The sequence below is a fragment of the Onychostruthus taczanowskii genome, unplaced genomic scaffold, assembly GCF_017590055.1.
Source record: "Onychostruthus taczanowskii isolate IOZ18803 unplaced genomic scaffold, ASM1759005v1 scaffold67, whole genome shotgun sequence".
Classification (NCBI taxonomy): Eukaryota; Metazoa; Chordata; class Aves; order Passeriformes; family Passeridae; genus Onychostruthus; species Onychostruthus taczanowskii.
Window position 1 is genome coordinate 4,236,371 of NW_024504455.1, and position 24,292 is coordinate 4,260,662.

The 24,292-nt window shown below is 46.1% G+C and overlaps 2 protein-coding genes across 4 annotated transcripts; both read right to left on the reverse strand.

Annotated features, from left to right (window-relative positions):
- Positions 1-748: 748 nt before the first annotated feature.
- Positions 749-7,455, reverse strand: TIMMDC1 (translocase of inner mitochondrial membrane domain containing 1). Its single transcript, XM_041420967.1, has 7 exons — positions 7,326-7,455; positions 7,049-7,214; positions 6,029-6,117; positions 3,991-4,058; positions 3,051-3,129; positions 1,977-2,087; positions 749-1,581 (listed from the first exon to the last, which is right to left on the reverse strand). Exons 1-7 carry the CDS (start codon positions 7,418-7,420, stop codon positions 1,482-1,484), a joined length of 708 nt encoding a protein of 235 aa, XP_041276901.1. The 5' UTR covers positions 7,421-7,455; the 3' UTR covers positions 749-1,481.
- A 554-nt stretch (positions 7,456-8,009) lies between these two features.
- Positions 8,010-22,107, reverse strand: POGLUT1 (protein O-glucosyltransferase 1). Of its 3 annotated transcripts, XR_005953874.1 has the most exons (12): positions 22,014-22,102; positions 21,713-21,803; positions 19,798-19,941; positions 19,227-19,362; positions 16,549-16,670; positions 14,981-15,040; positions 13,901-14,000; positions 13,038-13,096; positions 11,088-11,255; positions 10,702-10,929; positions 10,519-10,575; positions 9,830-9,912 (listed from the first exon to the last, which is right to left on the reverse strand). XR_005953874.1 is itself a non-coding variant. In XM_041420953.1 (11 exons), exons 1-11 carry the CDS (start codon positions 22,090-22,092, stop codon positions 9,756-9,758), a joined length of 1,173 nt encoding a protein of 390 aa, XP_041276887.1. In that variant the 5' UTR covers positions 22,093-22,107; the 3' UTR covers positions 8,010-9,755. The 3 variants fall into 3 exon arrangements, 1 of the variants encoding a protein (XP_041276887.1); XM_041420953.1 differs by lacking the exon at positions 10,702-10,929 and having other exon boundaries at positions 8,010-9,912; positions 22,014-22,107; XR_005953875.1 differs by having other exon boundaries at positions 10,702-11,255.
- Positions 22,108-24,292: the final 2,185 nt, after the last annotated feature.

Here is a 24,292-nt window from a genome sequence, read left to right on the forward strand (position 1 = left end):
TTTTGGGGGGGAGGAGGGGGGCAAAGGACAACACCATTACTGTCACCAACACACATAGCTTAAAACAGGAAGAGGAAAAAATATATCCATACCTCTGTTTATGCAAATCCTTCACTTACACATAGAAAAGGAGAATCAGAGCTGGTTGATGACAACCCTGAAATACACAGGTTTCTTCAATGGAAAAATGAGCTACACTGGAGTGTTTAAAAAATTAAATGCTCACTTCAGGAGTCAGAAAACACAACACCTTCTTGAAAGCAAACTGTGCCAAAAATCTGCTTTGGGTGGGTGGAATACACTCTGTGGGATTGACTGTTCATATTTCAATCAACACTAATTATCTGGAAAAGCACTCAACCAGAACAGATTCTTTTCTTATGAGAAGAACACTCAAAAATCCTGCCTGGATATAATTCCTTTTAGCAGGAGAGGAAAGAAAGGGAACAGGAATTCTGACTCCTGCTTTGGGGAGAGAGTGATGGGCCACCTCACCCTTCTGAGCACAGACAGTTTTACAGTAACTCCAGCACCACCCACAGGTAACAGCTCTGACTGAACAGTTCCTCTCTGGAACAAAATAACAGAGCTGGCACCCTATTGCCTTTGTTACTGGGTAGAGGAATGTTTGGTGGGATCTTAGAGCTCTTCTCAAGGAGTATCACTCAAGGATGCTTCTCTAGTACCAACACTGTACTAGCTTAAAGTACCAGCTGTACTGACATAAAGAGCTTATGGACACAGTCACCACTGCTCAATGGCTTTATTAAGTGTCTTGAACTACATTACCCCAAAAATTAACCCCTGATTTCCAAATTGCAAATGAAATTAGAGGCCTTCTTGTTGTTAAAACTGTCCACAGTGCCAAGCCTTCCAGTGTCACCACCAGAAATAAGTCATGTTTTCTGTGGCACCCTCTGGCTTTTATTGAGGAACCCAAAACATGCCTTTTTCAGGGTATTTCCATGTAATTCCCAGCTCCTCCACCCTTCTTCCACACTGGCTGCAAAATACCCCAAGTACAGTAGGAACCAAGTAAGAAACCACCATCAGCAAGTTGTTCAGGCACTGTCTGAAGAGCAGCTTTCACCAGGGCATAATTAACTTTTGGATTCAGGGCACCTTTAGCACACAAATCATTCATAGGCCCCTTTACCTTGAGTATTTCTACACCACTAGTGGTTTGGACATTTTCAGCAGAGAAATGGGTTCTAGATGAGGCTCTGGAACCCTCACTTCCTCCCAAAGCTAGATGACACTTCCTGGTCTGTAAAGTCTGTACTTCCACTTCTCAGGTGGAACACGTTTGGCTCTTCCAACCTCTTTGTGCAGTGATATCCATCCCTGAACAATGTTTTCAGCAAAACACTTTTTCACAGGATACAACTGCATTCACAGACAACTTCCATGATCCCTTGACTGAAGGATCAAGCAGGATCAAAATGCTATGTAGCTTCTTACAACAGAGATCTGGGGAAGACTCAGTAGCTCTTCAATTCTCTTGCTCTCTCCAGCTCTGGTCTTCCCTGAGCATTGCCTTCTGTTTGGCCTGAGATTTCAATCATACTGAGCCTGGATTGCCTAAGGAGAGAAGAGAGAGTGCAAAGCAATTTTATGCCTGTATCCTCCTGACAGAGACATGACTGCAGAATCCAAGCTCTTGAAAATTTCTTCTAGAACTAGTGAGTAAGTTTCAGTAATTCCCATGACCAGTGTCATGCCCTTTTTCCTCCCCAAGCCTCCAGCCATCCTCCTTCTTTCCTCTCTTTAATAGGGATGGAAAGAAGGCAGCAATGAAGGAAAGACTGGGAAGACTAAATCAGCATTTCTAAGACTGGTATGTGAACAACACCAACAAGCAAGAGAAGAACTGAGGTTTACAAAACCTAGTGTGTCACAGTTTCTCAAAATGTTGGAACCCACAGGCCCAGACACCCTCCTAGCCCACGACTGGAAGGGACAGAGCTGCTCCTCACCACTCTGCCAGCTTCTGTTCGTAGAGCTCCCTGCGCTCACGACTCCTCTTCTCCTGCAAGGTCTCACCAGCCAAGCCATACATTGCCATCAGGAGGCCTCCTGCAGGAACCCTGAAGGGGGAAGCAGAGAAGTCACCAGTCACCCAGGGGACACACAACAGCAACAACTTACTGGCATCAGCAAAAGGAGCATGGGGGGCCCAAAACTCACGACACCACAGACTAAAGTGCTCCTGTTCTATGTCACCCACCAACCACAGCCTCTCTTCAGCTGTGACTCACTGGAGCCCTGGTGATATTTTCAATTTACTCATTGACAGGCACACAGGACAAAGGAGTGGAAGGATTTATGGTGGCCAATGAAGATCCCATAGAACACCTAAACCACATTTCAGACAGTGACACCCCTGCTCAGCTTCCATCCAGCTCTGGAAGTACTTGTGTTTTCACTGGTAAAGCTCCCTAGGCTGCTTCCAGGCATGCCCACAGCTGACACCATCCTGATGGTGACAAGCAGCACAAATAAACCTCATTCTCTTCTTCAGGCAGGATCCTCAGATTCACTTGTGAGAATATTTACAGGTCAGCACTTTGAGAAGAAATCCCAGTCCTTCTTGAAAAGTCAGATTTCTCTTGAGTTAGAGGACATTGTCCAGAAGCACAGAGCCTCTGAGACAGAACCATGGGATCTTCCATGCTCCAGGGAACTTTAGGAGATTTATGACTACAAGACACACACGAAGACGTGTCACCTTACAGCCCAGCCATGCAGCTACTCCCTGAGTGTTTCCTAATGGCTGCTGCTTCATGTTTTAGCTTTGGTGGAGCCTATGTTGCTCCCTCTAATAAGCAAACAGCAGCAAATAAGATTCTCTACTGAGAGCACTGAGTTCTCACTACTGAGAGACCAGCAAAACAGAAAACAAGAAACAAAGAAGAAAAACAGTTTAAAGGTTGGAAGAAAAGTGATCATCATGGGGGATACAGAAAATCCCTCAAGGCAAGAGAGGAAGGGAAGCTCCTGATGCCCCAGCTGTGATTCCAGGCTCGGTGTGTGCAGCAGTCACAACTCACCCAAACGCTGTTCCAAACACGACGCCGCCCGCCAGGCCCTGCAGGCCCAAGTGCATTCTGAACAGGGCTCCTGTGAAGGCTGAAAAAAGAACAAACCCACTGAAACTGAAACAGCCCCGCCACAGACATCTCACGCCAGCACAGGGAGTTGCTTTGCTGCATTTCTCTTCTCCATGAGCTGACATCTGCTTTTACAGAGCAGAAACCAAGCGCCATGGCCAGTGGGACAGACCCTCACCACAAAGTCACCATGGTCTCGGCACTGAAACATTGCACCAAGTTCCTTCTGCTTCACAAAAACTGCCAAGGTTTTTGCTGTATCACAGAAGTTCTATGAAAGTAAAACCAAGCTCTCTCTAGGCTGGAGCATGATCTTCCTCGTCCTTTTTTCTGTTCAACAACAGCTAATAATAGTAGCTGCCATGTAAGGCAGAAAAGATCAGTAAAAAGTGTATCCAACTGTAAGGGCAATAAAGCCTGTAAAACTGAACAAGCACATCACATACCCAGAGCCCTGTTGCCAAAAGTGGGCATGCAAAACTTAGCATGAAAAGGGCAGCCTATAAACAGTGTGCTGAATTGTTACCAAGAGTGGAAATAAAAATGCTTTCCCTGTTAAATAGGTGCTTATGAGAACAGGTTATGCACCAAGTGTTGCCTTTACTCCACACAAGCAATTTTCACCCAAAACACTCCAGCAAGTGTCTTGAAGATGAACTGATAACCACAAAAATCCCCAATGGTTTCAGCAGTGCATCAGTATCTCTGTTAGAAATAAAGGCATGCAGCAGGCAAACAGCAGAGCAAAGTCAGTGGAACAAGAAGCAAAACCCAAGAGCACAGAAGCTGCCCAGTCCCAAGGGATGTGGATACTTGCTTATGCTGTTCTGCTACCGCCCTTGCTAACAAACAGAAGCACACAAGGTTACAGCACTCTTACCTCCTGCTGCAGCAAAATTACTGATGGAGGTTTTATCGCGGTACGCAGACAGGCCCGTGCTCACCACGCTGCAGAGGCAAGGCACAGAGGTCAGCAGCTGCACATGGAAAAGGAGAGGTGGCAAAACACAGCCTGAAATAAAGCTGGATTTCATTAAGCCAGCCCTCAGGTTGCCCTCATCTGTTTAGAGCACACACATGCCAGCCATGACTTCTGTGACTTTACTGTGGGCAGCTGCACAGACACAGGCCAGGGAATATCAGAGTTCCTGAACTGGATCTGAGATACTATTTTTTAATCAACCATTTTTCTTTCCTATCATATAGAATCATAGAATCAGAATGGCTTAGGTGGGAAGTGCTGTTAAAGGTCATCCAGTTGCAAGCCCTCACTGCGGGCAGGGGCACCTTCCGCTGGACCAGGTTGCTCAGAGCTCCATTCAGCCTGGCCTTGAAAACCTCCAGGGATGGGGCATCCACAGCTCCTCTGAACTACCTGTTCCAGTGCCCAGGAACATGTAATATAGTCAAGGAGAAAAGAATTTGAGCAATGAAAAGGTGCTGTCAGTCAGCCAGTCCTGATGTAGGACGTTTACCCCAAAAGCTGCTGCACGTGTCAGTAAGATCCTGCCTTGCAAACAGCCCCCAGTACAACAGCCTCAGTCACACTCGTGACATCAGCAGGGTCACCTGCTCTTGTGGCAGCAGATTCCCCTCTGGGGTGGTAAACCAACTCCTCCTAAACATCAGCTAAGCCCCAAAATACTGTTCTCAGTTCAGCAGCCACATATTCCCCAGCCTCCTGCGTGACATTGACAAGCCAGCAGCAATCCTCCTCTCCTTCCCAACACAGATAAACCCAAACAATTTGGGGTTTAATTGTGAAACCTAGAGTTTTCACAACTGCAGGACGAAATTTTCAACTTGGGTTTTACAAGGAACAATGTTGAGCAGCAAACAGGTTCGTTCAGAACCTTTTCCAAAGGGCTGGTGAAAAAGGGGCTGATCCGACTGCAGGGGAGACACCTGGTGGAAGATGACGAGGTTACATGTCAAATCCAAAGAAATCCAGAAAACCCAAAGAAATCAAAAGCTCCGGGAGAGAAAGCAAACAGCACACTAACTAAGCCTAAAAACAGAGACTAAACTAAAAGAAGCCACAGAAAACAAGAGAGAGTGAGGAAGAAATTTAGGAAGGAACAAAAATATTAGGGAGACAGAAATATAAAGTAATGCCAGTCAATACTGTGGGATCATAAAAGCAGGAGAACTTAAACAGAACATACCTGCAGAGAAAGTCAATGCAGGTTTAAATTTATAAATTGACTAGTTTGAACAACAGGGAAGGAGATATTTCTAGTTTAAAAGGGCTTTGCTCAGAAGACCATGCTTAGTTTGATGCTCTATTGTCACAAATGCACTGAAGCACCCAAGGAAGAAAATCGGGGCAGCAGAACACTCTCTGCATTGGTTTTGTGTGTGTAGGAAAAATCTGAAGGCCTAAACAGGCACATAGAAGTGACAGATCTGATATTCAGCAACTGCTCAAGAACAAGACAATCCCCTGCAAGTGTCTGAGGACAAGAACAAAGAATTGTAATACCAGTGTACACAAAGCAGAAGTGACAATTGTGAGTACCACCAGCATATACAAACTAGGAGTAATGAGACACAGCAGAAAGGACAAAAATCAATGTGGGTTAGAAAGCACTTCCAGAAACTGCCAACACACTTTAACACTCCCTCGGAGAAAAAGCACAGAAAGAGACGAAGGAAAAACAGAAAGCAGCTGCCAAGAAAGAACAGTATTGATGTACAAACAGGGCTTTTCCACATTTAGGGTTTGTGTTGATCCATTAGAAGATGAGAATTCTGGGGCAATTCTAACAGGTTAAACCCTCTTTGTGCTCCTGATCAACCAGACTCAGGTTAAGGCAACAGCAGGAGCCTCAGTCAGTCACCAGAGCTGTGGGCGCTGCTGGCAAGGACAAGCAGCAGCACGGGGCAGCTCTGCTCCGCTGCCATCAGGGAACACTCACTTGAATATCGTGGCGAAAGCCGCCACCCTCCAGCTCCAGCGCCAGCCGTAGCGGATGAAACTCCGGAGACCAGCGCGGTGCGCAGATTGCTGAGGGGACAGAGCGCCAGAAAAGGGAGGAAAACCAAAAACTACTTCATTATTATGAGTTCATAAGTATTAATAAATAATAACCATCAATAAACAATAGGAAGTAAATAATAACCATCTACATTAAATGTTAAGATACCATCAAGCTCTGCTTTTTAACACTGGCACTTAAAAGTTTGAAGAGTTTTTATTTTTAAATAAGTGGCAAACAGAAGCTTCACAAAAATTAAAAATTTTGCCGTTAATACCATGAAAGTAAATAAATTTTCTCTTCCAGTGCTTGTGATACAGGTGCGTAGCCTGGGTTCAGATATACCACAGTCACCAGGCAGTGGTAATTCGCAGGTCACCACAACAGAGGCCAAATCTAATTGTAAGCAATACAAAATTTACATCAGGCAGATTTTTGAAGGGTTTTTCTTCCTCATAATCCAGCTAACCAACACTTTAATGGAATAACAAACACCCAGACGTTCCAATACATCTATAAAATGTCACAGATGTTCTTTGTTGTGCTGTTGTTCTAAAAGAATTTTAAATGGTCTAAAAATGACTCACATTAATAAGACAGGAGTACAATCCCAGTTTGATACTATGAAGTCTCCCGCCAGCACGCTAAAACTTAAAAGCAGAAAGCCTTTTGGAGACGCATTAATCAGAACGGTGAACTTTGCTGCCAACCTTCCGTGTAACGAAGGACGCTTTTTTGAAGCAGTTTGGGTGACGGGACACGCGAATTCCCTGACCTGCGCTCACTTCCACACTCCCAGCAAACTTTCTGTCCCAGACCCGGGCAAACACACGCGTCCCACAAACACGAGCCCGCCGGGCCTCCAGCGGCTCCGCCGCCGCCCCAAACCGCGCCTCCAAGGGCAACTTCCAGCACCGGGGCCCTCCCGAGGCCTTCCCCCCGCGCGGCCCGGGCCCGTACCACGGCATCGGCGCGGTTCTGGAACATCTCGCCGTGGCTGCTCTCGATGAAGGCCTTGCGGGCGCTGACGAAGGCGGGCAGCCCCCCGTAGAGCCAGCCCACCACGCCCGCCGTGAAGGCCGACTTGGCGATGTTCATCGTCTCCTCCGGGAACTGCTGCTGCTCGCTGCAAGGCAAGGGCAGCCATGGGAGCGGGGTCGGCACGGCGGGACCGCCACCACCCAGCCCCGCCTGGCCCATCCCACCCCGTCCCACCCGAGCCCGGCCCGGAGCTCACTCGAGCCGCCAGAGCTCGCTGACCCGCTCCCAGCCCGTCTGCGGCAGCGGCGCGGGGCGGCCGAAGCCCGCCGGAGCGCCGCGGAGCTCCGCCATGGCCGGGCCGGCGGCAGCGGCGGCTCCGCGCCACAGCGCCCCCTGCGCCCCGGCGGGGCACGGCGCGGAGCGGGGCGGCTCCGAACCGCTCGGCACCGCTCGGCCCGGTTCCGAACCACTCGGCTCTGCATTAATTACTGAGTAATGACTCCAAATATTTGCCCGTTTGTGCCGGGCCGGGTTTGTTCCCCACGCGAGAGAGGAGCTGAGTTTTGGGAGCTGTGATGCCCGGTTTGCATAGGGCAGAGGGCGCGCAGCCCCCGGCTCTGAGGCCGATAAGAGGCAAATGCTGCACGCGAGACGGTGCCTCTCATGGGGCTCATGCCTTCCCTAAAACAACTGAACTCCCTCCGTTGTTTCACCAAAGCAGTGAAAGCTCCCCACCAGGGGAGGTGCCTGGGCCTTGCCACCGAGCCTCTGCATATTTTAAGCCATTGGACTTGAATTCCCGGGATTCTTCCCCCACTTCTGCGGCACCATCACTTTGGCCAAGGGCCACCTAAGCTGCATCAAGTCTCATCGCAAGATCTACGGGACTCTGCAGACCTCTTATTACTCTTCTGATGAAGCAACATGCCTCCAACAAAACTTCATTTTTGTTTGTTTTATTCCAAAAAGCACTTCATTACAAATGGTTTTAAAATATCATACAGAGCTGCTCCGTTTCTTGGAGTGCTGTCTCTCTGTTGGCTAAAAATAGAAAACCAGAAAACCCTTTCCACTCTGGCACAGTTTTCCTGGGAAATCGGGTTCTTTTAATGCCTTCTTTTTCCTTTGCTGGATGGGATAACCCCAGCACTGGTCCCAAAACCAACACACTGCCCCAGCAACCAGCACTTGATCAATAGGACCAGCTGCTGTGTACCAGGGCTGCAAGGCCTCTGTGAGGGCACACACGCACTTAAATATTATTGTTCCATGCAATTTCCTTCTTCCCTGATCCACCCTGACTGCAGAAGGGCCTGAGAGCTGTTGCTGTCATCCTCTTCCATTATAATGTGCTGCTCTCTGAGCCTTGAGGCTGCTTTACCAACAGGGGTGCTTCCCTGGGAAGCTCCTGTGTCCCTCCTGCCACCCACACTATTCCTGTCTGGGTGCCAGAGAAGATGCTGCTGCCTCCCAGCCTCTCACCTTAGGGGGCACAGAGCATTTCAGGAACTGCAGTCCTTCCTAGCCAAGAGGCTGTGGTGGGCATAAACACAGCGAGCCCAAGCAGCCTGTGACCACCTTAAAAAGGGCAATGTGAGCAGTAGCTGCTACTGTGTGACTGAAGATATTCCCTCAATCAGGCTGAAGGAGATGAAAAAAGAAGTGGCACAGCTGTGGGGAAGAAAAGCAAGTACTGAAGTGAGCAGATGTATTATCAGTTAAAAAAAAAAAAACCAAAAAAAACAAAAAAAAAAAAAAAAAAAAAAAACCAAAAAAAAAAAAAAAAAAACAAAAACCTAAAAACACCCCAAACCAAAATCCCCAAACTAATCCTAGAAAGATTACAGAAGGGGATCAGAGCAGACTGCACTTTTGGAAAAAGGAAGTGCTGAATCTACCTCTATGAATACTTTCTCTGGGTTCCTAAGGATGACATCCCAGAATGTCTGGCCAGGCAGCTGGTGAGAGATAATTAAACAGGGGCTCAGTTGTGCAGGGCTGTGCAGGCACCCAGCTCATCTGCTGGAGGATGAACCACCTCTGTCTCAGTTGCCAAGCACATCACTGATGATGGCCCCATGCTGATCCCCTGTCAGGTAGGTAGGGTAACTCTGCAAGGATCAGTTATCCTTTCCAGGGCATGTCAAAACCTTACCATCAACCTCTAAAACCCACCATAAACTCTAAACTGTCCAGAAATGTTACCCCTAAATCCCAGTACCTGCTTCTGACAGAGCACTCCTAATACCCCAGGTGCTATCACCCAGCTGAGAAAACAACATTTGCCAAACAAAGGGGTAGGGGTTTACTAGCTGAGCACAGCTCACAGTCCATGTCCTTTGCATGACCTTTGGTAAAAAGTCCAGTAAGGCTCCTCATGGACTGAATGGGATTTAGGATCATTTTGAGACAGGTAGCAACTAAGTCCTAAATGCTAACATCCCTCTTTCTAGGCATGACTGACCACCCCATTAAATAGCCTTAATCCAATATGCTGCTTAACATTCTTCTGGTGACAATATAACCAGGTCCCAGTGCCTGAAAGCAATGTCCAAGTCAGCCTACTGCTGACTTCTCTGAAGTTCTGCTATGAAAGGTAAGTCTGAGAGAGCAAGAAACAAGTTAATACTGATCTTCAGATTTCCACAGTGATCAGTTTGAGCCAAACAAAAAAACAGAGAAGTCTCTACAGTTCTGTTTTCAGCTGTCCAGAAGTGATCTCACTGTAGCTCTTCCTTCTTTTCACTTTATAAGTCAAGTTTTGGGAATATTCAGACAGCAGATGTTCCCAGTAGCAAGAGATGTCCTCCATCTCCAAGTGCTCAGTGATGAACTGACGTCCCCTAGAGAACACAAGGCACAGTCAGGCCTGTTTTCTACAAGAGTCATTAGTTTTGGTTTGGATGTATATCAACTTTCACACTTCCTTATTTCAAATGAGAAACATGCACTGCTCTGTACCGTCTGTTTTAATTTTACAATTTTCATTCATGCTCGCAGCTCTGACGTTGCAGTGCTTTTGCTATCCTCAGGATGGTATTTGCTATCTGGGATAATAAATATCAGATTTCACTTATCACATGCAGCTAGAGCAGCACTGATGCATGCTGCTTCAGACCAGCCTGGATAGATAATGTTTACATTGCAGACACAGCTCCCAGGAGCCAGCTTGTCTCATACTGAAACGAAAGCTCCCAACCTCTGCCAGTTTTCCATGGGGTTCCTGACATGGGTCATATGTGAACCAAAGAGCTAAGCACAGCATCCTGCTTTCTGCTTCCCTCTGCTTGCTATCACTGCTCCAGCCCTCCTGCTGTTACTGCAGAAGATCAGTTATGCTGCACCCTACTAATACTGGGTTGTCTTTGATGGGCAACCCCTTCAAAAGCAGTGCAAGAAAATGTTTTGGAAGAAGACTGCCTAATAGCCAGGAAGGACATACTGCTTACCTCTCTGAAATTTCTTGTGCTATGGCATCATTTTCCTTTACAAACTGCAAGAGCTCCCTAAAATGAAGACACACACAAAAAAAAGGTATGAAACAACTGGCTCAGTGGAGAACATCACCCCTTGGCTGAACTGTTGGGGAGGGTGAAGTTAAGAGTCTACAAGTGAGTGAAGGTGCTGCTCACCTCAGAGCACAGAAGAAACTTCTCTTCTTGATTGTTTCACATCAGTTCTGGACAACATCCTGAAATCTGGGAGCTAACACATTTTTGGCCCACTGATAAGTTCTTCTTCCCCCTTATCTCTGCTGCTCACTTGCAAATTTAAGAGTCTAGTGCCTGCTGATTTCAGTGAGAGTGAAAGACTTGCACCAGTGAAACTGTACTCCCCAAGTAATATCAGCAAAGGACTCTCTGGGGGCAGTGATGAAGAGAAAAGACCATGAGCTCCAAGAGTCGCTGCCTGATGCCTCGGAGAGGAGGCATTTCATGGCCTAACACAAACCATCCCCCATTCCCAAAGGCTTCCCAATTGCATGGAATGCTGCACGGAGCAGCCTCAGCCCTCACACCTGACATCAGAGAGGTCTGACCGCACCGGGATGTAGTGGACCCAAGGCTTCAGCTGGGAGTAGAAGAACTCCAACCACTCCTCTCCGACATGAAAGACGAGCGAGCCGCACAGGAAAAGGTGCTTCAAGCGGAAACTGGCCGCCACTCCTCGGAAATTAAACAGGTACCTTTAAAAGGGTGAGCAAAGAGAGGCACCTGATTACACATCTTGTGTCAGGAAATGCACTAAGGTGTGCTGGTCTCCAGGTAGCAGTGAACCTTCCCTGGCAGGCAGCAGCTGAGCAGCACACCAGTCACTAGAACAGAGGAAAGGCATTTATTTCAAGCTGCTCACAGGAAAGGTGAGCTGAAGAGGAGTTTCTGCTATCTGTCAAAACTCAGTGAGAAATTCAAGGTGTTAGGCTTTACCTTTGATAAAGGCACCTGCCTGTGACAAACCAACGAGGCCTCACGGACAATTGCCAGCAAGGCATGGAAGGTCACAACATGGATTCTGTGACCCTGTGGGGTCACCCAGAGGTTTTGTCAACCACAAGGAAATTTTTCCCAATTCTCTCTTGCCTTGCAGTGAAGTTGTTCTGTTCACTGTTGTGCTTTGCCACATCTATCTCAGGTTACTTTTTCCTCTGGGATTCTGCTTTAATCTGAATGTAATTGTTTCATATTAACTTGGGAATGCAACCCTAGGAGGTTAAATGGGCCAGCACACAACTGATGGACTTCGCAGATAACAAAGAATCCACAATTTTGTTTTCAGTATTTTCTGCCAAGTTAGTAAAGTGGGCTTGAGTCTGGCAAGGGGATATTTCTCTTAGCAAACTGTATCTCATAGGGATGTTTGTTTGCTTACTTGTTTTCCTTATCAAACCCACATTTCTCCTATTATATGGAAAGCTGTTTTTCCTACGGGTAAATCTCCCCAGAACATAACTGATCTTTGAAGTCAAACATTTTAGGCTGGGGGAAGAGAGTTCTTCCTTTAATGAAGTTATTTTGGGTGATATGGAGCTTATATATTATATATATTTTGGGCAAGATGGGAATTACAGCTAAACTTAGCACAGCAAACAACAAGGAGTAAATCTGAAATTACTTTGCATCCTTTGTACTACCTAGGATCTCAAGGCAGGGATGAGGAGCTCACTGTGTAAGGAACTCAGCAAACACATGTAGAGGTGTAACAAAAATGATGGTCTGGAAGCAAGCAAATGCCTCTGTCCAATTCCAGACACAGCTCCCCCCATCCATGACCTCAGCCTGTGTAACACCTACACTGAAAGGAGCAGACAAAAGTTCATGTTGACCCTACCACCCTGGGCTACAGCAAAAGTGTGTGAGAAGGTCTCAGCCTGCACCATATGATGGGCTGGGGAGCACCAGAGCTGGGCAGTGTATGTGTAACAGAAGGGAGAAATCTGTGCTACAGTCTAGTGAAATATAAAATGAGACAAGTCAATCACATTTGCACAAAAACACAGATTCAGCCAAATGACTGAGCTCTTCTATCAGCAGATTCTGGCTGGCAGAATCACAACTAGCAGAAGAAAAAGCAAAACATCTGACACACAAGTGCATACACACTAAGAGTTTATATTGCAACCTGTGAGAAACCTGTGAGAGTGTTACACCAAGAAACCCTCATTAAGTAGTTGAAGAATAAAATCCTTTACGAATCAAAACCACATTCTCCTAAACAACACAAAAAGTATGAATTAATACTGGGTCTGCTCAATCAGATTTCAGGTTCTCTCTTTTACTACATACACCCCGTGGCAGCACTTGCCATGCTAAGCTCCCAAATTTTCAACTGTCTTATATCTGCTCACAACCTCTCATATCTACATAAAGCTGACTGCTGAATTAGACCTTAAAATAAAATGAGACCCTACACCATGCAAGGAAAGACTAACCCACAGCCCTTGAACAGCTTTACTAATCAAAACTCTTACTTGTATTTGCAGTGATCAACCAGTGGAATTTCCTTTGCAGGAGGCTTTCCTAAGGTGTCCTTAAAATAAAGAGAATTTAAAAGCAAAACAAAACAAAACAAAACAAAACAGTAAGCTTCAAATGGTGATTTAACTTGTTTTCCTTCTCAGTTAGAAACAAAGGTAAGGTGTCAAAAGCTTCCATTCCCACTTCTGAGAAAACCTTCTCTGGTGGGCTAGAAGGATTATAAAGAATCCCCAGCCCTTCAAACATGAAAAAAAGCTCAGTAAATTACACACTGCCTGTAAGTGAATGCCAGCACAAACACATTAGATGATAATGTTTTGTTGGCAGCTACAGAGAAGAAAACAGCTTGGGACAATGGACTGTGTGAAGCCAAGTGTAACTGGATTAGCCAAGACTGTCTGGAGAGAGCTGGACTGTAGACTAAGTAAGAAACTAAAAAGTTATCAGCAACAGTTATCAGAAAGTTATCCACAATAGGATCGAGAAATGGAGCAAACAGAAAAAGGTTTGAAGACTGACAACACTAGAGAGGCAGCTCAGAGACAGAAGGGGAAGGGTTGGCAAATTTTATTGTAGTGGGAGAGGAGGAGATTGGCAGAGATTAATTTTTTTTATATGTTCTCCTTTCCTTGAACAACAAACGTGGAAGGAAGAAAAGTGTTTGGCCTGCCAGGCTCTAGAGACTCCTTCCTTTCATCTGTCAGAGAGGTGCGGCCATCAAGGGAACTACAAACCTCCCCCACTCTACAGGATCACCCACGACTCTCCAACAAGATGTTTCTCTCCCATCAGAGCTATCTTGCAATGCCACCCTTTCTGGCCTTCTCACCCAGAAGACAGACAAACACCCACACACCTTTTCAGATTTCCAAGCCTGGTTTTTAGTGTACTCAGCGTCAACAAGTTCTGGGTTTTCTCGGGACAGCAGGATGAGAGGATCTCTCTCAGGGCTTGTTCTGAAAAAGAAATGCTGTCACTAATTGTCAATCCCCATGACTCAACACAGCTAACAGACTACAGGACTCAAGGCACTGCTTCTTTCTGACCTCCCTGTGTGCCCCCAAAACATTGTGAAGTGTGTGCCACAGTGTATTTCTGTCCAAGGGTATATTAACAGAAGATAATGAGTGATGGGTACCAAAATTATTTGACTGACTATATATTTAACAGTATTATTTAAACAATTCCCAGGACAAATCCTGCTTCCTTTATCCTGATGAGTGCCAAATGCTTTAACTCCCACCTTAGAGAAAGTTAAAAGATGCTCAGCATCTTCAGCAGTGATCCCTCTGAGAGGACTTTAAAACAAAGCTGATAAACAAGGTTATGACATGCCTGAGACACACTCCTCATCAGCTGCTGAGCCTACCTGGAAAGCCATTAAATCCTTCCCTATTGGGGAAGGGGAAATAAACAAAGTATGGGGTTTAACATTGTTTCAAACTGTCACCGGAGAGAGGCCAAAAAAAAAATCTTCCATTATCCCCCAGCACTCAGGTAACTTAAGGCCAGAATACTTTTCATTCAGTGTGGAGCACTTGCACAGCAAATAAAGCATTCAATTGGCAGGATGCATGAACAGCACTATTAAATCTTTAAATTTGTATCAAGCACCTGCAGTTCCCTTCACAGAACAAAACAAGCGGGCTCCTGAGGTGACAGTTTTAGTCATTAAGAAATAATGTGGCAAATCCATCACAACTTCTGTTTCCAATATTAGGTGATTATAATAAACTAGTTGCAAATGACAGTTCTTGTGGAGAATAACTAATAGTGCAATGCTGTACAACATGTCTCACTTTCCTTACTTTTAAAAAATACACTCTGAAGAACACTTAATTAGGGTTTAGGTCTAGGAGACATGGAGATTTCTACATACAGAGAGCTGTCACAGCCCCTGTTGGTAGAATCTTCTGTTGCAGGAAAAAATGCTCACCTGGATCCTCGGAAATATCCCTTAGAGATCTTTTTCTCCCATGGCCATTTTTCTGCAGATCTGAAAATATTTTTTATACATGGCAATAAATGATTTAATATAACCGTGAAACAACACTCTCATTAGCTTTCACAGCATGGTGTCTTTTTCTATCCTTCATTTTTGGTGGAAATCACTTTCTTCATTATAGCATAAAAAAACTCTCAGCCAGCTCCTATGAAACAGGTTTTCCTGTAAATATTGTGTTTAAGGCAACATAATATAGGCTACTTTCCAGAACACCTTTCAGGCAAAACAACGTATTACACACAGCTCCCCACCAAACCCTGAAGGATATTAAAAGTTTACCTAAGCTTTGAATCCACTTTTTGTGCTGTGGCTTTATTTTGCTGTAGTGAATATGGATAGTGAAAAACAACTACAGAGTTTCTAATCAGTCATTTCCCTCTACAAAACAAAACTACCAATCAGGCAACAAAAAAACCCACCTAGTGTTTTGTACTTAAAACACAGGAGTTCATTGTTTTTATTTATCACTTTCATTTTAAACCTAATCAAGTCCTTCAAAATAGCTGTTCACCTGGGTTTTTTTCTGCCAGTGCAGTCACCTGCCTCACCACTTCTCAGGGAACTCTGCCATACTTTTCTACTGCACCTGGTGGAACATGCAGGTCCTGACCCCCAAGCTGATCTACCTGTGCAGGTCAGGATTTGCATCTCCTCACAGTGAAAACACAAGGATGAGTAAATGCTTTGCACTTCCATTACACTACAACACATTAAGCTTTAGCTATGAATAATCACATGGATCTTCAGATTTTGAAGAGCAAAAGATCCAGCCTTGCATTGGGATGTCAAGTCAATTACACAGAAGTGATTTTTGCTGTTTTGTTTCTGTGCTCACTCACTGTTGCACACTTGGTCTGTCACTTTCCATGGGATGCAGCCCCTTATTCTGCTAACAAGTCAAAAGATCCTGCCAAAATGAAGACTCCCAGCCAGAAATGTCTTCTGTTTAGCCCAGTAGTGACTCTTGATTCCTAGGAATGATTCCAGGTTTTTCTATTGCACAATGACACTCAAGTAAAAGCAGATCTAAAGAATGCTTTCCTTTAGCCTTCCAGTAGCTTATACAAACATTCTGGATCCATCCCTGCAGTGAAAAAAACACAGCTCCTAGAGAAGTAGTGGAAAAGAAAGAATATTTCTGTATGTCAGGGGAGATTTCTGCAGGCAAAAGATAACTGCTACTTTATTGACAAACCTGCTTTCCCCAAACCTGATAGCAATCTGGCCCTGACAGCATGAAGGATGTGCATAGTTTGTCCTCTGCATTCCTTACTAAAGGGTTGCAAACAGAGGAGCTAATTATAACTTCCAGTGACATCATCCAAGGTTTCCATGGAGAATTCCCATACAGCAGTTAGGCTGTGGGTAGTTAATGTGAGGCACTAGGACAGATCACAGACCAGCTTATGGTCTTAGACATCAACACTGGGCCAGTCAAGATGGATTTTTGTCTTCCATGAAACTTCCCCCCCCACACAACCATTTCTTCCAAAACATACCTTCTGAGGTCCTCTCTCATGAGGTCCCAGCGCCCTAAACCTGTTGGGTAAATTGGCCAAACAGCTGGTCCTCCTTCCCAAAATGTCCAGGCAGGATACATGATATCATTGTATTCAGATGTCTTGAGAAAAAGGAGAGTAATGCAAAAATGAGAGTAATATCTACTTTGGTCTACTGACTGAGTCCACCAGTAACAAATGTTCCTTCTGGGAGCTCTGTTGGCTTTCTCCATTATATCTCCAAAGGAGGCCAAAAGAGCTTTGCAGTCAACATTTGCTGAGCTTACAGAATCACAGAATTATCAGGGTTGGAAGGGACCTCTGGAGACCATCCAGTCCAACCCCCCTGCCATGGCAGGGTCACCTAGAGCAGGTTACACAGAAACACGTCCAGCTGTGTTTGGAATGTCTCCAGATAGGGAGACTCCACAACCTCCCTGGGCAGGGTTCATGTGAAGACAGCTCGATGCTGAAATGCTTCAATGATTTTTGAAAGGCCTTGTCTTGCTGTGTGATGACACAGGAATTTCATGTAAAACAGCAAAAGAGATCCATGATGCAGTTGATTAGTAAATAGCAAAAGGCCTGAGCTCAACTCACCTTTCCAAAGGCTTGTGCCTATGTGTAGCTACAAATGTTTTCTTCTGATGGCAAGTCAAGAGGCATTATTATCTCCTCAGAGACAGAGGCACTTAGACACACTTTGGCATTAAAGTTTCCAACACTTCAGTTCATTCCAGACTTCCTAGAGATCACTTAACAATTCACTGTAACAAATATCCAGGTCATGTAAGAATTCCAGTTCCTCACTCCTGTTTGGTTGCTTAAGTCCCCCTATATTATCAGAGGGAAGACCAGCACTTAAGGCTAAACTCTTCCATGAAACCAGATTATAGTCAACTCCCTTGCACTAGCAGTAAACTTCCTACACAATTATCCATCTGTCTGTCACCTGCAGATATTGCAGAGTCCAAGGCCACTGAGGTAGTTAGGAGGTTAGTGGTTGGGGGAATGTGAATGTAAATGCCATCTCCTGCTGCCTAATGGGAGAGTTCAGGAGGAAGCACACTCTTTTCTGTAATGTAGAGCCAGAATGAGTGGCAGCAGGCTTTGATTACAACAGGAGAAATTCCAGTTAGATAGTGGGAAGTATGTTTTTATTCTGACAACAGGTCAAACTCTATCTGTGAATCCCTGTCCCCAGGGATGCTCAGATCTGAGCAGGATGCAGCCCTGAGCTGTTCCTACTCTGAGCAAAGGTGCTGGACTGGGTGACCTTCCGAGGTCCCTTCCAACATGTATGAGTTGTGCTTCTCCATCTTCTCAGTCGTGCTACAACCAGGCACTGGTTGGAAACCATGACAACTCCATTATCAACTTTCTGAGATGCAGAACAGGACAATACTTCAATCCCTTATACTTTCAGCTCTAGAAAGCACACAGGACCAGCACCCTGAAGTCTTCCTAACACTGGCTGCTGAAATGTGCCTGGGTCACTGGGTTGCAATTAAGATGGGGCTGAGGTTACAGTTCAGATACCAGCCAACAGTGAGTTCAGAGCTCAGTTTCTTGCAAGGTACTCAGGGGCAGAATGATGAACACAGCTGCAAAGATTAAACTCCTGCAACCTGCTTTGCAAAAACTTGGATTCTGCTGGCTAGAGTTAAGGTTGTTCAATGGTCAAGGGGCAAGACAGCTTGGCTTTACTGCTGCATCCAGCAGCGAACATGGTTACTGCCTGTAGTGAAAATCTAGAGAGAATTTTAGGATTGCTGTGGAGTAGGCAATAGTTATGGATCATATTGTGGTTCAGATTGCATGAGCTGAAGACTTAGGTTCAGAGTAAGATGCAGCAAGTAATCAGAAACAGAGCTGGGTTTGAACTAGCAAGACCAAAGAGTTCATTGCTTCTCCTTGCATCTTACTGCCTGCTGGACGTCAGCCAAGAATAGGATTTGTCATGAAAGTGCAGGATTTGGGCATACAGGGCATACACTAAGGCAAAGCAAGATTAGCCAAAGCTCAAGGTGTAAGAGCATTTTGCTGGAAAGGATGAGACACTATGCTACAGTCAGGTTTAACAGTGGGAGAGGTAGCAGAACATGCAGGAGGGCTCTTGAGTCTGGGAACAGAGAAGCAAAGAGTGATTGCCTCCATGCATGTGTGCACCTCTGCATATGTGTGCACATTTGCAGGTGGAAAAGGGAATCCAAGAGAAAAGGGTTCAGAGAAGGTGACAAGATTATGAAAACACCCATCTGTGGCACCACAAAAAAAGGACTAAAATATCCACATTAAATGAGATTACTGTATGACCACTGACATGATCAAAAATGCTTAATACTGCTGGTAAACTATGGCTACAATTTCAACAGAGGTATTGCAGCAAATGGGAGGAATACTGGCACATATCCTACCCAGATGTGTATCATTCCACTGCAGCAGAGGCACACTTTTTGACCTGGAAGAGGAGCTAATGAGGGGAAAAGCTGATCTATCAAATTGATCCTCAAGTCTGTCTGTCAGAAAACTGGAAGCAAAAGGAAACAAAGGGCAAGGAGGAGCAAGCAATTTCAATGCACAGAAAATCTGCAGAGAACCACCCTCAAAAATATGCTCCCAAGAGAAAGGAGGACATGCACAACTTGGAAATGCTCAGCTTTTAAAGGTGTGTGTACCTTACTGAAGGAGAAGACTGGGATAATGGGTTTCATCCACTTGGGAACCTGGGGGTAGTCTCGCACGTTGATCACCATTTCCATGTCAGGGAGGCGGTGGATGATCCCCAGAATGAAGTGCTCAACTCCACTGCATCTGTGGAGAAATGACACATGGCAAAAGAGCTGTAAGGAGGCAGACTCCTGCAGTCTCTTGCAGGCCTTCCTCTGCACAGAGGCAGAAGAGACGGTGAGCCTAATCCATACCATGATGCAAACTGGGAACTGCCTACAGCAGCCTCCAAGTCCCACTGCAGTATGGACACAAATGAGGCAACACATCCTATAAAATCTGGCCTGATCTGAGCTTTCTCTGGGATCCCAAACCAACCAAACCTTTGTGCACTGTACTGCAACGGTGACACTTTCCTTTTGATGCATTTAAGCCTAATAGTTTATTTTCCAGGCTCCAGCTCTGATGAGGAATTCAGACCTCTGAAATATCATTTTACTCAATAACTGCCAACTTGGCAGTGTTGGAAGTGCTCTTCTGTCCCAGCTAGGGAGAGCAGATCTTCTGCACAGCTCTTACCTTGCAGGGAACATGCAGTCCTGCTCACGATACAGTTTGTTTTTAATTATTTGATAGTGGGTCCCGAGCTTCCGGCTCACCACGTCTGACATCGTCTCCTTGGAAATGCCACCTCGAAAAGGAGCCAGGTCCTGCTTCCAGACACTGAAACAAAACCATCAGCCACTATTATGTATCACAGGGAGGATACTCTGCATTAAACACTGCAGTGTGCAGAACTGGCTTCTAGCTAAAAGAAGTTCCATGTAGCTTCTAGGAGCTCTGGAGAGAGAATTTAAGTCACTTGGAAGTTCCTCAGAGACTCATAGGTCCAAGCTTCACACTTTTACCTGTGTGCTGTTTGCCTGAACACAAAGCCCAGCACAGGTCAACTCTGGTCACTCTCTCACAGAAGTACCTGACATACCCAGGCATGTTTTTCCAGCTCACTTCACCCTTGTGCTCTGGCTCTCCATAAATGATGGGGCACACCAAGACCAAATTCCTTACACAATGTCATGCTGTGAAAACATTAAAAATGTAGGTAACAGTCTAGTTGCATGAAATATCATCACCCAGGAACACTGGGTGAGTGAAAGCCAGCCCAGGAGGACAGGCCTATGCAGCACAAGTCCTGTGACTTCTGCACACCACCAGTGAGATCCAGGAACACAGTATGGAAGCACAAACCTAATGAACATATAAGAAAACACAGGAGGATCTGTGTCTATATGTCCTGTGATCTAACTGCTTGGAGCATGTAATAAACAGTGTCAGATTGTAACAGCCAAGGAAACATTCTTTGCTTTTAGGTAGATATTGCATCAGTGTTTCTGTTTAAGAAAACACTGTCAGGGTGATCCCACTGTGTGAGGGGTCAAACACTGGTACAGGCTGCAGAGAGAGGATGTGGAGTTTCTTTGGCATATTAACGTTGAGATATTCAAAACCTGACTGGTCACAGTCCTGGCAACCCTACTTGAGCACAGGGGGTTGGACTTGATGAACTCAAGAGGTCCCCTCCAACCTCCAGAATTCTGCTATTTTCTAATTGAATAGAAAGCAGTAAAACTGTGTCAGGAATTGCCATTGTGCAGATAGTCTGACCACAACAGCATGAGCAGTCTGGCAGGGAAGCAAACGGGATGAGCTTGAGAACAGGAAGAGAGTTGCAGTGCCATGGCACATTCACAGCCATCCTCACTTCATGTTACTATTGCCTGTCATGATCTGCAGCAGATTTTTCGATGTTGTAACCACTTGGGAAGGTGTTTGGCCCAAAGGTGGGCAGGAGCTGGTGGGATGTATGTTTAAAGATTAGGATATGTCTTTAGGCTGTACCTGGATTGGAACTTAGGCAAGACTGGAAAGCTCAGCTAGAAGAGACTTTCCCTCATCAATATTTCAAGAGCAATGAATAGCAAAAACTCCAAAGAGAGTGTACAAACAGTAGCTCAATATGACTCATCTGATTTTAAAAGCCAATATAGCATTCAAACCCCAAAATGAGTGAGCACATCTGATACTTTTAAATAGGAGGCTTGAAGTTGGGCATCTGTGTTTTTGCATCTGAAATCCTAATACTAAAGGCAGAAGAATATGGTAACTCCTAAATTCCTTTTCCTCCTTTAAAAAAAATTCTGATTAATGGTATCACACCCCCAGTCCTACTGAGTGAGAAGGCAGAAGTGGGTTGTTAAGAGCAATGTCACCAGCTATGTGTATGGTTTATCGTGCAGTCCATGCGAAATGCCAACACACTGTGTGTGCAGCTGCAGGGTAACAAGGTGTGTGACCAGCAGCGGTCCCACAGCTGCAGATGTGACAACTTTGGGCCAAAATATTCCCTGGTTTATCCCCAATCCACCAGTGCTGCCGAAAGTATTCCCTCCTATGTCCGGAGACCTGCGCAGTCCAAGGGAAACCAGTCTCTCACCTTTGGTGGCAGCTGCAATTTTCCTTTACACACGGCTCATAGGCTTCCACAGCTTTCTTAATTTGCCCAGTTATCCTTTTCCACTTGGCATCTAAAACACACAGGAAGGAAAAGCCAAAGGGTTCGATCCATCCGCCAGCAGAACGAGCGGCGGGCTGCGGAAGCGGGGAACGGGCAGCGGCTGGGGCGCGCCTTCCAGCCCGCGGGGTGCTGGGGGAGCCGCCCCCCGGCCCCGTTCCCCGGCCCCGTCCGCGTCCCGTGGTCCCGTTCCCCGGCCCCGTCCCGCGGTGCCGCCGCTCACCTGCCGCCAGGGCGGGCTGCAGGCGGCACAGCGCGGCCGCCACGGCCCACAGCGCCAGCGCCGCCCGCCCCGCGGCCATGGCCGCCCCGCCGCACGGCCCAAGATGGCGGCGGCGCCCGCCCCGCGCGGCCATGGGAGCTGTAGTTCCCGTAGTTCTCGTAGTTCCCGCCCGAGCGCTGAGGGGGCGGGCGGGCACCGCCGTGTCGCGACAGAACTGCCTGTCGGACATTGCCTGTCGCGATCGATGGGGCCGTGCTGCACGAGCAGCCGCTGCCCAGAGGAGCTCTGAGCGTGCAGCTGGGATAGCCCCAACAAGTGGCCTCCTAGCTCGGCCCTCAGGAGGCCCGCCGGCCCCGCGCGGGTCTGGGTGCCGGCCGGCTGGGTCTCGCTCCCTACGGGCGTTTTCTGGGAGAACTTCCCTCAGAACGCCTGGATTCATCAAGCAGTCGGTCCAGCCTGTAGGAGGCTCTTTCTCCTGGCCCCACCACTCGCTGTTGCCAAGGCCTGGTTCAGTGTGAACATCTAAAGTCACAAATCTCATCATTACTGTGTAAAGGCTCAGACTGATTTGTATAAATTTCTTTGCAACTTCAGGGCTGTGGACTGCAAGGAGTCATGGAATCATCGAATTGTTTGGGTTGAAAGCATTATTTAGTTCCTGCCATGGGCAGGGATGTTTTTCGCTGGACCAGGTTGCTCAGAGCTCCATCCAACCTGGCCTTGAACACTTCCAGGGATGGGGCATCCACAGCTTTAGGCAACCTGTTCCAATGCCTCACCACCCTCACAGTAAAGAATGTTTTACCTAACATCTAATCTAAACCCATGCTCTTTTGGTTTTAATCCATTCCTCCTTGTCCTGTCACTATGTGCTCTTGTGAAAAGTCCCTCTCCATCTCCAGGTACTGGAAGGCTGCAGTTAGGTCACCCCTAAGCTGTCCTTTTTCCAGGCTGGACAAACCAAATTCTCTCAGCCTTTCCTTGTAGGAGAGCTCCTCCATCTCCATAGTCATCTTGGTAGCCCTTCCTTAGACTCATTCCAACAGGTTGATGTCCTTCAAGGATTAGATGATCTTTAAAGATCCCTTCCATCTCAAGCTAATCCATGGCTCTACAAAAGAAGAGAACTGAGAATCGGTGGTTGAGCACCATCAACATAACATGTAGGACTTTCACTTGCAAAATGGTTTGTAAGAATGCAGTACTCAAAGCTACTCTCCTCTTAGTGTTTGGTAGTTGAGTTTGGGTCAGCTTGGTCATATTCAGCCATCCTTCAAGAGATGGGCGTATCAAGTGGATGCTAGACACAATACCCATGCTGATAAGCACCCAAATGAACGTAGGTCAGAGGGGCTGGGGATAAGCAGATACCACCCAACATTAATCCAGATGAGCCAATCAATGTTTCTTACCAAGGCTGAATGTGGGAAGGTCTGTCCCAATTTCATGGGCTCTGTGTATTCAAATATGAACACTAAACAGTCATTTTTCCTAGCTTGGTGGCTATAGATTTCAGGAAGAGGAGCTGTGGTTGCTCATTAATAGGAAGCAGCCACATTTACACTGTTTCTATAAAGTGAACTCCAATTAGCCACCAACAGCCTCCAACTCCGCTAGTCATAAAGACCTCTTTTGTGTGGAACTGAATTGGTCCCGTAGGTATTTGTAGATTTGGGTGGAGAAATGATTACCAGAAAACCGACCAAAGAGGAAAAGCATGTGCTGACAAGGAGCGTGAAGGTTTCCCAAGGACTGCTAAATTCCAGAGACCAGTAGTTCTACTGAATTTGCAAGAACTGATAAAATCCAGGCACTGAGTCTGAAATAGACTTGAAAAAAGTCACTTTGAGGGACTTTGAGGGACTTTCTGAACACCTGCTTGGAAGGTGCTAATGCCAGCACAGCCTTCTACTGGAGCTGTCCCTGTGTGGGAATAAGTGAATCTTTGTGTATTATCTGCTATTAATAGAGTGAAAACAATTTCCTAGAGTGAAAACCTTGAGTACTTCTGGCTGTCTCATCCTAAACTCTTGTTGCACGGCCAAACATTTTTTAAGCAAATCAGGAAAATTAATCCCTTCTTTTCATCTTCTCCTTGAGATCCTCTGTCTTCCTTTTGATTTCTGCACAGGGGTCTGCTTTCTTTCTTTTCCTCTACAGTCCTTAGAACTGCAGTGGCCACAGATCCAACTAGAGACTGGTCTGAAGACTCCCCCAAAAGTGTGATCCTTAGTAAGGTAAAAACAAAAAATTGCCAATACTTTAAAATATCTATATTT

What these genes read in the sequence shown, in the direction of transcription:
- TIMMDC1 (XM_041420967.1), bottom strand. Translation starts at nt 7,420, where the DNA reads ATGGCGGAGCTCCGCGGCGCTCCGGCGGGCTTCGGCCGCCCCGCGCCG. An exon ending in GTGTTTGGAACAGCGTTTGG is followed by an intron (nt 2,088 to 3,050) that starts GTGAGTTGTGAC and finishes TTCCCCCTTCAG; the next exon opens with GGTTCCTGCAGGAGGCCTCC. An exon ending in GAACAGAAGCTGGCAGAGTG is followed by an intron (nt 1,582 to 1,976) that starts GTGAGGAGCAGC and finishes TTCTCTCCTTAG; the next exon opens with GCAATCCAGGCTCAGTATGA.
- POGLUT1 (XM_041420953.1), bottom strand. Translation starts at nt 22,092, where the DNA reads ATGGCCGCGGGGCGGGCGGCGCTGGCGCTGTGGGCCGTGGCGGCCGCG. An exon ending in ATGAGAGAGGACCTCAGAAG is followed by an intron (nt 15,041 to 16,548) that starts GTATGTTTTGGA and finishes AAATATTTTCAG; the next exon opens with ATCTGCAGAAAAATGGCCAT. An exon ending in GCACAAGAAATTTCAGAGAG is followed by an intron (nt 9,913 to 10,518) that starts GTAAGCAGTATG and finishes TGTGTTCTCTAG; the next exon opens with GGGACGTCAGTTCATCACTG.